The 14441-nt window shown below is 36.2% G+C and overlaps 1 protein-coding gene across 8 annotated transcripts in view; it reads right to left on the reverse strand.

Annotated features, from left to right (window-relative positions):
- Positions 1-14441, reverse strand: part of THADA (THADA armadillo repeat containing) — a 332898-nt gene that overhangs the window by 260140 nt on the left and 58317 nt on the right. For all 8 annotated transcript variants that reach the window (XM_077915220.1, XM_077915219.1, XM_077915218.1 and 5 more), the window contains exon 23: positions 11010-11119. In XM_077915220.1, the coding sequence (XP_077771346.1) occupies positions 11010-11119 (110 nt within the window). The remainder of the gene's footprint in view (positions 1-11009; positions 11120-14441) is intronic.

The raw sequence follows: 14441 nt of genomic DNA on the forward strand, positions 1-14441 counted from the left end.
TTTTTAAAATCAAGTTAAAAAAAAAGAAATTAAATAATTTCTCCAACATTAAAAGGCTTGTAAGTGACAGAGGGAGAATTAAAATGTAGATTGACACCAAAGCCCTTACTTGAAGGTGCTTGTCCTATATTCAGTTCTGTATCTGCTGCAACCTGCCCATGACAGATATACTATAAACCCTCTATTCTTTGCTTCAGTGGATTTCATTCATTCATTTGGGAAAAAGATCTACTAAGTATCTAGTAGTTTGCCTGGCACTATGCTATGCCCAGGAAAGGGAAAAGAAAATAAAAATTCCAAATCACACATAATTCAGAAAGCATGTTCCTGTGACTTTGGAATGTATTATCAGAGTATATGGATTTTAAGAAATTTACCTTCCTAATCATGTTTTATTCAGGTTATCCCTCAGATTGATTTGAATCCCTGAACATATACTATCAGGGTGGGGGTTAGAGTTGTTTTAAACAAACTGAGTGATACGGATGGAAAGCTAGCTGGAGAATTAAAACATCCCACAGAAAAACCACAGGAGATAACTATTTGTAACTGCCTTGACGCGAGCTCTGTCTCACTCATTCTGGAAGTATTCCAATTCCCTTGGACAACTGGGAACATTTATGACTGTTAATAAACTTTCCTACATTAACTGAATGACTCACCACTGGCTTAAAGAAATTATTTCACCTGCAAACACAAAGCAACTAATTTCACATTTTAAATGCAAAGTACATTTAAATCCAATATACAAAACAAAATTCCCAGAAAATTATCAAGACTCAATTGCCAGGAAAGTAATTATATGTAACCTCAATTGAGTAAAGGTCAAGCCTTTGACAATATCTTCATTTCCCAAATAATACTTTATTTACCAAGCTGTTATCACTAAGGGCACAAGAAGGAAGAAAATCCTTTCCTTTTCCCATAAACATAGACTTCCATTTTGCCAGGTGTAAGAGCAATTCCAAATGAAACTTCATTCAACTAAATAAGTTACTGGCTTGAGAAAAATGAGTGTCAATGAAAATAAAGCTATTTATTTACTAATTGTTAATAAACTTTTACCCTACTATGCTTCCTCATTACACTTTATTTTTATTTGCTAATAATTTAAATGATTCTAAATAATGAAAAAAAAAGGAGTTTATTTGGGGGGTCAAAAACCAGAATTTGTTCCCAATCCTGATACAAAGCCAATGATGCATGTTTACTCAAGTTGAACATCATCAGTCATAACCACCATCTGAGTGAAAACAGTTACGAACAATAATTTCAAAAAATAACACTTAGCCTGGCTATTGAAAATAGCACACTTAGAATCCTCGAATAGTGCATATCACATCAGAGTAAATGATACACAGGCAACCATGGAGATAATAATTGGTACTGGTCTGATATCCAAAATAAGACTTTGATTCCTTCATACAGATGAAAACAAAGGAAACTGAAAAACACGTACCTAATTACACTTAAACAAACAAAAATAGAGTGAGGATTTCAGGGAAAGTAGAAGGATAACCTGATAATTTAGAATCATCTCCAAATGTCTACCATATTAATGCTGTCATGAGCAATTCCAGTTTTCTCACTCACTCAAGTTCAAAGTTTTGTAAAGCAAAGCTTTAGCTGCTTACAATATAAAAACAAGTTTGACTGTTGACTTTGAACTGGAGTGGGGGCGCTACACCCTTACACTTGGGGCAGCATACCATTTAGGTTTAGAAGAGAAAAATTACCCACAATGTAAAAGGAAATTTTTGCTTTCACAAGCTTCATGCTTTAAATATTCCATGTACTGGGGAGCCTGGGTGGTTCAGTAGATTAAGCATCTGCCTTCAGCTCAGGTCATGATCCCAGGGTCCTGGGATTGAGCCCTGAGTCAGGCTCCCTGCTCAATCTTTTTCTCCCTCTGCTCCTCTCCCCACTCATGCTCTCTCTCTCAAATAAATGAATAAAATATTTTTTTAATAATAAATAAATATTCCATGCGCTAGCCAAAAATCATCCACTGATGACACCAAACAAATGGATCTAAGATTCCAAGTACAGGGTAAGAAAAGAGTCAAGAGGAGAATAAAAACAGCATGGAGAGATATAGCATACTTTACTTTCTGGCAACAAAAACGTTATCTCCATTTATTTTACACATTCATGTTGTTTCTCACATGTCCTATTCTAGCTCCTCTGTCTTTTTCTATATATAACCCCATAACGCACACTATGTATCTTATTTGTTGATGATCTTAAAGCTACTTACTGGGATCCATATATATTAATGTTTGCACAATTCTCAAGATACCTTTTATTTTTATATCCATGTGACTGGAGACTCTCAGAAAAAAAAAAAAAAAAAAAAATATCCCAGGGCATAAAATCCAGAGTCCTTATCCTAGGATTCACAAAATCCTAAATATTTGGAATAAGCTCATTCAACTTCATCTTACTGCTGAGAAAGCTCTTCCCAGAAAGCTGCTGCTGCTTGTCCTTCAAGCCTTGCATAAAGGAAAAGACATGCTTCCTTTCCTTAAATGCTTCCTTTCCATAAAGGAAGACATACTTCCTTAGCATAAAGGAAAGAGACATTTTTCCTTACCACCAAACTTTATCACATCAAATTACCTATTACTATCTGATAGTTTTCTTACTAATTTCTAAATGTCCTTTAACATGGAGTTATCTATAAACTCCATACCAGGGACACTCTCTGTCTTCTCTACTTGTCTCTGCCTGCCACCCAATTAGGAACTCAATAAATACCTGTTGAAGAAATGAACAACCCATAACTTAGCAACTCTGTTAAGGGTGCCTTTCTAAAAAACCAGGTTGACAAAGAAAGGAGGGGTATGGTAACTGGAAAGGAAAACATGAACAAAAGTGTTTTCCAATGATAAGAGGTGCCACCATTAAAGCCAGAGGTAACCCTGATTATTCTTCTCATCACCTGGGACAGAAAGCTCAGCAAGTACAATGTTTTCTTGACCCTTTCATTTCTGCCTTGTAGATCATCTAGTTTACTTCTCTAATCCCAAAGATTCAAATGCTGGGCTCCAAGTTCCTCTAAGAACAAGAACCATGTCTTATCAACATTTTTTCTATGATGTCTGCCCATCACGATTTCTTATATATAACAGGTGATCAATGAAGCTTTTGTTGAACTGCTACACCCTGAAGCAATATGAAGTTACAAAAAAAGTTGGATTCTAGTGCTAGTTCAACTGGTCACTAACTAGATGTGTGGCTACGGACAAAGCACTTGATTTTTTAGTGCCTAAAAATGAAAATAAAAGAATTAAAAAATTGCTTTGAAATTCAATGAGACATTATTACCTGGGTTCTTGTTCCAAATAAAAGCAAGCTCTGACTCTAAATTACATTAAGTACCCAAAGCTCCTGATAAGAATGTCCCCCAACTTAAAAAAAAAAAAAAAAAAGAGAAAGAATATCCCCTAAAACACTGAGCCCCATCATGGCCTTAGTCCTTTGTTCAGGTCTTAATTCTACAGAGTTAAATGTTTTGACTTCAGATTCTAGTAATTTTCTCTAAGTTCACAGCAACTCTCTGGCCCACCACATCATACTCTCAATGGTCAAACAGAGAGTTTCTAACACAACATCTGGTACACAGTAGAGATTCAAAAAATCTTTTATCAAATGATTAGGCAAAGACAACTAGTGTTGATGCCAGAGGCTGCACATTAGCTGTGCCTTCAGTTAGGCAGATAATTGGAACAAAACAAAACAGGTGTAGAAAAGGAGGGCTGGAAGTTTAAAGCTTCTAATGGTGAAGCCACTGTGCCTATAAAAACACAATAGCCTAACCTAGAGCTCTGAATAGTCAATGAACCTTCTGTCTACTCTCCAGCAAGGAAAGATGACTTTCTAAGGAAGTGATTTCAAAACTCAAGTTGCTGGTCCTATGATAATGAAGGAATTGAGAGGTACAAATGGAACCATGCAAGGCTCCCAAGAACAATGCAACAACTCTAGTTATTTGTTTTGGTTCCTCATTATACCCTCCAGAGGTCAGCAAGGAAAAGGGAAAGGTTCTTGAGTGAAGCAGTCCTTGGTTCTCTGTGCCAGCCAGCTCTATGCAATCCCAGCCACGGCCATGGGGAATTCCAATCCAGCGTTTGCTAGCAAAGGCCTCTCCACTCAAAGAACGGCATCCTCTTCCTCTGAAGGATCATTTGTTTTATTTCATTTCCATGTCAACTTAATACAAAATACACAATGTCTTTAAGTCTTGAGTACATCATACAAATTGTAACATTCTTACAAGGGATTCAAGGTTCTTCATAAAAACCTCTCATTAAATGTCATTAATCCACAAAATACTCCTAAGAGATGGTTTACCAGTTCTAAAGGATGTTTACTAAAAATGATCCAACTTCCCCCAATCTTTCATGCCCTCTATCAGACTAGACTTTCCCAATCAGAAACTAGAGCAGCACTGTACAATGAGTAGGACACTCAGAGCTGAAAGACACCCGAGAAAGCTGAACCCTCTCATTTCATCAGAGAGGACACATGACCCAAAGAGGTTAAATAGCTTTCCTCTTGTCAACAAAGCTGGTAGATGGAGCTCAGCTCCAATTCATACCTCAATATTCTTTCTTCTAAACACAGAAGAAGGTGGTGGTTGAGAGCATGGGGTGGGAGGAATCAGATCATTCTGATTATCCTGTTCAACAGTGTCCAAAAAAAAAAAAAAAAAAAGACTGCCGTGGGTAGGAGATGTTTTTTGGTTTTTGTTTTTCCTACGTTAAGGGGCTATGGCCTGAATCTCTACTAAAAGTAAGAGAAATGAAGAGGGCAGGCCATCACTACTGTTTAGGCCTTTGTGTTGTCTTGAACAAATCACTGGAGCAAATTATTGTTCCATAAGCAGATTAGTCCACTTTCTATCCACAAGGCTATCTCACTCATAGTGGATAAGTATTCTAAGATAAGCATAAAACCCGCAGACTGAAATCAAATTATATATGCTGTATACCCAACTAATTGGTCATTAGACTATTTTGTGCCAGTAAATCAGGTTCCCTGGCTACAAAGTGGCTTTCCGATGGCTTCATCCGTCCACCTAAGTATGCTAACACAGTTATTTTTTGTTGAGTTCTGATTAGTTTTATTACTATTGTTAATTGAGAAATGTTATCTTCATTTCCTCAAACTCTTTCAGTATGGTTATTTTTCCTAACTTAGAGATTTTTCCCAATCTCCAGTTATTTCATAAGCTAAATTCTCTATTCATTCTCTGGTCAAGTATTATGTTTATTATTTCAAGGTTCATGTTTATTATTTCAATTAAACTAAACAGTGACAGATGTCTGTGAAGGTTGTGTGCATGTGCACACACATTTTAAAAAGGTAACATAACCCTGAAGCATGGAGAAACTTTAAGCCTGAAAAATGATTTGCCCAAATGAGATCCAGTGAGAAAGCTACATATCAACAGAAGTCATCTTAACCTCCCTCACCATCATCAAATATTGTTGAGGTTTACTGCAGGCTAAAACATCAGGGGGCTATTTTGAAGACTGAGCTTCAGGCACAAGCAGTAACAACAGTGACCAAATCTAAATTGAATTACCAATAAGAAGGCCATAGGGAAAGGGCAAGATACAGTGGATTTTAAAAAGTGGTTATAAGGGCAGATTAGATTGTTGGTTCCCTTAATATTTAATATAACCATTCTCTGAGATCAAGGAGAAAAATGAATATTGAAAACTTTGGGACTTTACTAACAGAGCTGAGATAGAGGTTACTCACTGAGAACAAGAGTTCTCTGTTATTATGTCTAAATGACTCAGTATTACTATAAGAACTTTAAAAACAAGTTATTCAAAGTTCCAGAAAGAAGGTAATACCTGACTCAACTATGGAGTGGGCTTAAAAATAAAAATTCAAAGGCCGAAAACCAAAGACACCAAGATTTAGAATTTAAATGTTAAGACACCCTAGTTTTCCACAAATCCTTTCAATCTGCTACAGAAATGGGAAATTTAAAAGATTTCCTCTCTATATAAAGAATAAATATGGTTTTCCAGAGTAGACTGTAACTTATTCTTTATTTAATTATTAATGTTTTAAATAAAATTCATAGGGCACTAAGAAATAAAAGTGTTTTATTTAGACACATTTGCCAAAACAGATGTGAATAAAAGTTTAGACAAGATTGTATATCACAAGTTGAATGACTTTTTAACCAAATCTCATACAGTACAGTCTATATTTATTTCTTTCTCAATCACATATTCCATAGAGACTCAGTCTTTCATTCTCCAGTGAAGTAGAGGAAATTATATTTTCATTATTATAATTCAATTGTTCATAAGAAGTCTTCTATTGAATTTAAATTATAGTAGCTATAATTAATTGATGAAATTTTAAATACATATTTAAATTACTTCTGTCTACCATCATTGTTGACATCCACAAGTTAGCATTACCATTTTATGACAAACTCTGCTAAATGTCAGTAGTTCATATTTTCAGGCCAATAATTGTTAATGATTGTAATTATTACAGTAAATGGTTGTAGGTTAAGTTACATTTCAATACACAGAACAATTCACATATATGCAGAAGACAATATTAAGCATTCACGAATCTCCCTTCTACATTAAGAATTGTAGTCAAAAAAAAAAAAAAAAAAAAGAATTGTAGTCAATAATTTAGTCCCCTTAGTTAAGATTAATTCATGGTTGTACAAATGAAAGCCAGGGTCCCTGGCCTAACACCCTACTTTAAGAGTCTATTCATTTTCACTGAAAAAACAACTTAAAATACAAAGGTCATAAAGGGTAAACAAGCAAATATAAATTTCATCAGAAACTTAACCTTCGAGTTATGACTTGAATGTACCTAACCACTTCAATCAAATATGTAGGCACGTACTTACGTTTTCAGAGTATACATGTTTCGTCAAATTCTAAATAGAAAGCACAATATACAAAAATCATATTTTAAAAAAATAATATACTGTTTATGTGTGTATATGTGCAAATGTTGCTTTTGAAAAGTTCCCAGAAAAAGAAAAATGGCATCTCCCATTCCCATTTATTCTTAGATGATTGTTTAATAGTGAAGTCAGTTTACATTTGAAGACATTTTGAATAATCCTATTAAAAACCAATTCAAACAATGTGGCTCATGTTTAACTCTTCAGTTATTTATCCATTAATCTCTTTAAGTGCTTCCTTCCCAACACAGCTGTAGTTCAAGAGGTGGCCAGCAGTTGGCCTCCATTTCAGTGGATTTTCATGAAAGCCCAGATTTCTTTTTGCAAACTTCTAAAAAGTTGTATGAAAAATAACTTTTTCATAACTTAAGAGGTTATAAAAAGCTTTCAAAAGGATCCAAAAGAAACACATTTTCTTTTAAGAATAAAAGCCAAACAAAAGGAAGCCGCACACATTGTAAAGATGTTCTTTGCAAAACATTCTGTTCAGCAGATCTGAAATGTCTCCAAAGGGACCAAGAACCACTTGGTTTGGAAGCAACAGTTGAGAACTTGTAACAGGTTAAAAGCCAAGAGTGACAACCATGAAGAGATTTTTAAAGCAGATTAGGAGTGCCTGAGATACTGGGCACTGGGCCTTGCCTAGTCTCTCTGTTCCATTTATTTGGAATACCTTCAACTGTACCATTCAACCACCCAACATACAGCTGTTCAAAAGCCTCTGTCCTTGGTCCTCTGTTCTTTTCTCCTTTTACACTGTCCCCTAAAGACTACAATCCTCCTAACTATGATGGTTACAGTGACAGCTCCTAAACCTACATTTCTGTTTCTGTTATATCTCCCAAACTTAATCTCTATCTCCAAGTTTGACTTAAATATCTCCATCAGGATATGCCATTATTATCTCACATACAACACATACGAAACAAATTTATTCATCTTTATCAAACTAATTCCCTCTTTCAGTTTCCCTGTCTTTGTTAACATTAATCCCATTGTTCTGGTCACCATCAATCAAACCATAGAAACAATCATGGACTCCCTGGTGCCCTCCATCACTCACATTCAGTTGGTTCATGTGGCAGATTGCATTTTTCAAAGATGGCCACCACAGTATCTCCCATCCCACATGTATTTCAGCAACACAATCTTGCCACTTCAGCATCAAACACATAGTGGAGTCTAATTCCTCTCTCCCTGAATCTGGACTGGCCTTAAGATTCACTTACAACCAGAAGAATGTGACTGAAGCAATGCTATCAGACTCCTGAGGTTATGTCAGAAAAGACCATGAAAAAAAGAAAAAGAAAAGAAAATCCTGTGCCTCTCCTGCCTAGTTCTCTCAGAACTCTTTCTGGGGGAAGCCAGCTGCACACATGAATGCCAACTACCTTAACACTGTCCTGCTCAGAGACCACATGTAGTCCCAACCTGGCCCAATCTTCCAGCTATCCCACCAAGGTGCCATAATATGAATAAAGCCATCCTGGATCCTCTTGACCAGTTCATCTGCCAGCCCTATGCCACCATACTGTATTTAGTGTATGCTGGCAGATTCACCCAACTGAGCCATGCCCCTAATTCTTGACACATAAAATCATGAAATACATTATGTAAATGTATATTATAAATATAATAAAATCCACAGCTTCCTTCAAAGCATCAATAAGTTGTAAGTAGAGTTGTTACTATGTGGGGCTAAATTTTAACTGACATACCAGTTCTTTCCCTCCATTCCCAAGGCCATCACCACAGAGGAAGCTCTTGTCACCTTAGACCTAGATCATTATAACTGATTCCAGGCTCTCCTCACTATAATCTGCCATTACAATCTATCTAACCCAGTAGTTCCAACTGGAAAACTACTTTTACACACCAACACCACAATCAGCACCAATCTCACTGATGTTTTCCACTTGTAGAAAGTTTTATAATGCAAACTTCATCTATATAACAACAGCCAGAGAGCTGTCAATAGGGAAAATATTCTTTTTCTTATTCTTTTCCTCTTTTCCTTACTTTAGGGGAGAGAGATCAGAGCTAAGGAGATTAACTTTTAAACAATCTCACTGCCAATAAATGGAATGAATATAAACAGAACTAAGACGCTGTGTCAAAATTTACTATTTCTCTGTTCTACAATGCTTCCTATCATCTATTTCAGATAAAAAATGTTCAATGTCTTTTTCCCTCCCCACTACAGCAAACCTACTTTCTAAACATCCTTGATTTGGTCTCAATCTATCCAGTTATTTGGTATTGGCTACTAACACCATTACCATCACCACCAGCACTACCACCACCACCACCACCACCACCACCACCACCACCACAATAAGGATGGCTTATTCACTCCCCTAACAATATGCCATTCTGATTCTAGCCTCTGTACATCTGCTCAAAAGTTTCTTCCTTTCTCCTGATATCTACTTAAACCTTGATCATGCATTAGCATAAATGCCACCTCCTCCATTAAGTCCTACCAGCCTCTGTTGCTTTCTCTCACTATATTCCTACAGAATTTGTAAATTTCAGTAAAATTTTGACAATTACATTGGATTGTTTATCTTGCTCAAGTGTGTTGGTCTTTTCTTTTTTTTTTTAAGATTTTATTTACTTATTCATGACAGACACAGAGAGAGGCAGAGACACAGGCATTGTGAGAAGCAGGCTCCGTGCAGGGAGCCCAATATGGGACTCGATCCCGGGTCTCCAGGATCACACCCCCGGCCGAAGGCAGCGCTAAACCGCTGAGCCACCAGGGCTGCCCAAGTGTGTTGGTCTTACTTTCCAGGCTGGTATTTAGCTAACACATATCCATACATATAGCAATGTGGGTGCTGACAGCCAGTGTCTGTTCTGGTCAGTCAGTACTCATGACGCACCATCTATTAAATATTTTGAATTTCATCCCTGTTTATTTCCTACACTAAACAATACGCTCTTTAAGAACACGACCCTTAAAAAAAAAAAAAAAAAGAAGAGGACCCTTGTCTTATAAAGAAGTCCTATATCCTTCAAACCAAACACAGTACTAAGCACACAACTAGCATTCAAAATATATTTGACAACTGATTTGAAGGGAATGAAGTGTGCTGTGTTATGAGAAAAAATATTCCTAAGTCATGTCTACACTGGAAAGAAAGAATTGAAAAGATAATAAAATATTTTCAAGATCAGCATTTTAACCTCAGGGACATTTTATAATGTATCATTTAAAGATGTTCTGTGCAGCCCATAACTGCAAAATGCTCTATAAATGTTTTTACCAGGAGTGTGAAAAAAAAGTTTCAAAAATATTCAGGGAGTAGATGTCTTACCAGCCCAAAATAAAATGTTTGCTGAGGCTACAAGACTGGCAGAACTCTGCTTCATTTCAAAAAGTTTCCAGGCAATGGAAATGTTTTCCTGGAAAATACTACCTTTTATTTAGAGAACACTTGCCATGAACACTTAGTCATTAAATAATTTAAGGTTTCCTTACAAGCTCTTTGGAGGAAATCTATTATATGAATGAATGAAATTATCAGCACCTATAACGTCAAAAAAATACATTTGGCTAAATATATGAAATCTACCTAAGTATTTTTCCAGGGGGAAAAACCCTTGATAGGTTTTGGCCTGTTTACTTTTCTTTTACAATTTTCTATAAGATAAAATTATGAAGAAAAATACAAAATCCTTAAGTGTTTCTCTGTCTGTAATATACACAAATCCAAAAAACTGGAAGGCTTATTTTATTCCAAATGCCAAGTAATTTTCAAACATACAAAACAGTCATTTCATTCAATGAAATGAAATGGTAACTTCAAAACTATTTTTAGCAAAATCTTTGAGTTTGCTTCAAATCACCTTTCAATGAGAGAACAACTTGGTTTGGACATTTCACTCCATCATCTGCAGTAAATCATACAATGAAACCTAAGAAAACAATTTCTTCCAAGAGTTTGAAGCCAACTAACTCTTATTCTTTTAAACATCAAAAGACTCATGGTTCATACACTTAGTCTTTTAAAAACATACACAAAAGGATATTTGTTTTGTTTACCTGTTTAGTATTTCAGTGAGTTTCACAAAGCCAGTGTAAGCCAGTTCAAATGCTCCTCTGTGCCTGGACTGTAAGAGGTGTTGTTTAAAGTAATCCCCTATTTCTTTTACCTTTAAAACAAAATAAAAAATAAATGTGTGATTTATACTTACTTACATTTATAGATATATTTATGTCAGTAATATCATGTAGAACTCAGAACTAGATCTTTCTTTATTAACCATTTAGCACTTACTTTGTGACCGGTAGTTTTTTAAGTGTTTTTATTATCACATTTAATCCTCACAGTAATTCCACGAAATAAGCACTCTTACCATCCCCACTTTTCAATTGGGACAAGGCCCAGAAAGGCCAAGTAATTTATTCAAGGTCACACAGCAAGTATGTAGTAGAGCCGGTACATACAACCAGGCAGTTTGGCTCCCGTTGGCCGTTTTTTACTACTAAACTAGAGCTGCCTCCCTATGCCAGCTTCACAAACCTTGCTGTTTTCTCTGTTAGCTTGTATCACCCGACATCAACAGCAAATCACACAAAGTGACAACCCTCACTCATTTGGGCCTGGGTGAAATAATTACCTTTTTGTGTTAAAAAAAAAAAAAATCTTGTTCTACTGTGGTTAAAATATACTCAAGATTTACCACTGTTACCATTTTTAGGTGTACGGTTTCGTGGCACTCAGGCTATTCATATTATTGTGTAATCATCAGCACTACCCATCTACAGAACTTTTTTACCTTCCCAAACGGAAACTGCAGTCCATTAAACAATAACTCCTAGTAATCACCTTTTAGAAACATATAATTATTAATGGCAATGTAAGATTTGTGCAAAGGGACTCCTGAAAATTGAAAATTGACAGGCTTCACTCTGAGTCAGAACTATGGAATTTTCCAGAATGCTACCTAATTACTTTCTTACATGTTGCCTTTCTGCATGCAAGTTCAGACAAATTAACAAATGTGACAATTTATTTTAAAGAAGGCATGACTAACAATTAGTTGTTGATGAGATTTTGCACAGAATTAACTGGTAAACTGGGCTAATTATATTTTTATACCAGGAATATTTGGTGGCTATCAACTTTAGAAAATCCAAATTTTGTATAAAGCTCAGAACCAAAGCTGTAACTGGCTCTATTGATTCAAGTCTCCCCAGCAGATCACAGTACGGTGGAAAGGCAAGCTGTCCTAAGACAGCTCAGATATGCTTACCTAGAACACCTTCTCCCTCAGCACAGTGAATAGGTTAGTGCTCTGCACACATTAGAGATAGTACACAGTACAAGGTACAGTTAAACATTTGGCCATTGGCAAGTGTCTTTGTTTCCTCATCTATAAACTAGGAATAACAATAGTACTTGTCACGAATGTTGCATACTAAAATAAGTTAATAAACCTAAAAGTTCAGAACAGGCCCATAACCTATAATCCAATTCAGTCTCTAGGTTTCCAAATAGAGGATAAGTAAAGATGTACTCCATACTCAAAATATATTTGATTATAGAGAGGTAACAAGTGATACATTTAGAGAAATAAAAATCAGACATAAAACAACAAAGAATCAGAAAAGCAATATATAATAGGATTTTTAAAAACCTAACACTTTAAAAAAAAAAAAACCTAACACTTTAAATAACCCAAGAATGCCAGGTCAGGTTCTTCAGCTCAAGTTTTCAGGTAAAGATCTGATGATACTTCTAATTTTTCATATTTTTTAAGAGCCACATACTACTAGCTATCAAAACCACAGTCAGGGCAAGCTTGATCATTTTCTCTTCAATCCAGTAATTTCAGAGCATATTTTGACCAGAATTATCAAGCCTTAAATCTGAATTTAACCCCCAAGCTAGATCTAATGCTCAATAATCCTACAAAAATGGGGACCAGAAGAAACTCCACTTAGCAAATTTGTTATGACTATCATTTCTATTATTAGAGAAATAAAAGAAGATTTCCAGTAAGGTATTTTTTTAAGCCACAGAAAATAAAAACAGGAAGCCCTAAAGATGGGTCTAACTTCTTCAATTCTTTTTTTCTAAAATATTAGATAGTAAAACATACTGCAAGAAAACACAAATGTTAGCTATTAAAGTGCTTCTCTGTGAAATTACTAGAGTTCACCATCTAGTTCTTTTTTTTTTTTTTTTTTTTAAGATTTATTTATTTATTCATGAGAGACACAGAGAGAGAGAAAGAGAGGCAGAGACACAGGCAGAGGGAGAAGCAGGCTCCATGCAGGGAGCCTGACATGGGACTTGATCTCCAGGATCAGGCCCTGGGCCAAAGGCAGCACTAAACCGCTGAGCCACCCGGGCTGCCCCAACATCTAGCTCTTTTTTTTTTTTTTTTTTTTCACTATCTAGTTCTTAAGCAAAAATTTGATTTTCAGATTCCTTTATCCTAACTGCTTAAAGGGTCCTAAATCAAAAAGCATATAATAAAATCAAGGATTTCAGAAGTGTGACCAGTAGATGGTCTTCTTAAGGGTGGGCCTGAATTTTAGGTAATCCTAGCCTCAGGAAACAGAATGAGGTTCTAAAGACACAAGTGAAAAGTAGATAGTTTTCCCTCATTTCATTTTGGACATAATCTCCCAACAAACTCACCTAGGTAATACTATGAATTTTTGCCTTTGAAGAGAATATACAATGTCTATTAATCAGACAGTAAATATTTCTTTAGCACCTAATCAAATGCTTAGCAGCTTAGCACTAGGGTAGATAGGGAAGAACAAAACAAGACAACTGTCTTCAAGAGGCTTTCAGTTCAGACAAAACCAATATGCTGAGTGGTACCCATCAGACACCTAACAGCTCCAAGAAATGAAAGATCCGGGCAGCCCAGGTAGCTCAGCAATTTAGCGCCGCCTTCAGCCGAGGGTGTGATCCTGGCGACCTAGGATCAAGTCCCGCATCAGGCTCCCTGTATGGAGCCTACTTCTGCCTCTGTCTGTGCCTGTCTGTCTCTCTCTCTCTCTCTCACGAATAAATAAAGTCTTTTAAAAAAATAAATGAAAGATCCTTCTGCCCCGGAATATAATTATTACAAGAAGCTTCAAAAGCTTCATGTTCAGACCTTGAACCGGATACACGTGGGTGAACCAAAATGGAAGAGGGTAACTAACATGAGAAGGGGCTGGGTGACTAGAAGGAATGAATAAACATTTATTAACTACCTGCTATCTGCCAGACACTTTACTAGATCTTTCTATGAATGAACACAGAATATACAGAAGTTTAGCAGGCCTGGCTGAATGACTCTAAGGTTTCATACTAGAAAACAGTGGAAGAGATGGTTGCAAGTTGGGGATGGACCCCATTAACAAGGGTAGGAGGAGTCAGCAGGGCAGTGTGGTCTATGAGCAACTGGACAGGAAAAAGAGCCATGCTAACACCTCCCACTGGATAATCAGACTACAAGCAACAGATGT

This window comes from Canis aureus, chromosome 11, assembly GCF_053574225.1.
Source record: "Canis aureus isolate CA01 chromosome 11, VMU_Caureus_v.1.0, whole genome shotgun sequence".
In the NCBI taxonomy this organism is placed as follows: Eukaryota; Metazoa; Chordata; class Mammalia; order Carnivora; family Canidae; genus Canis; species Canis aureus.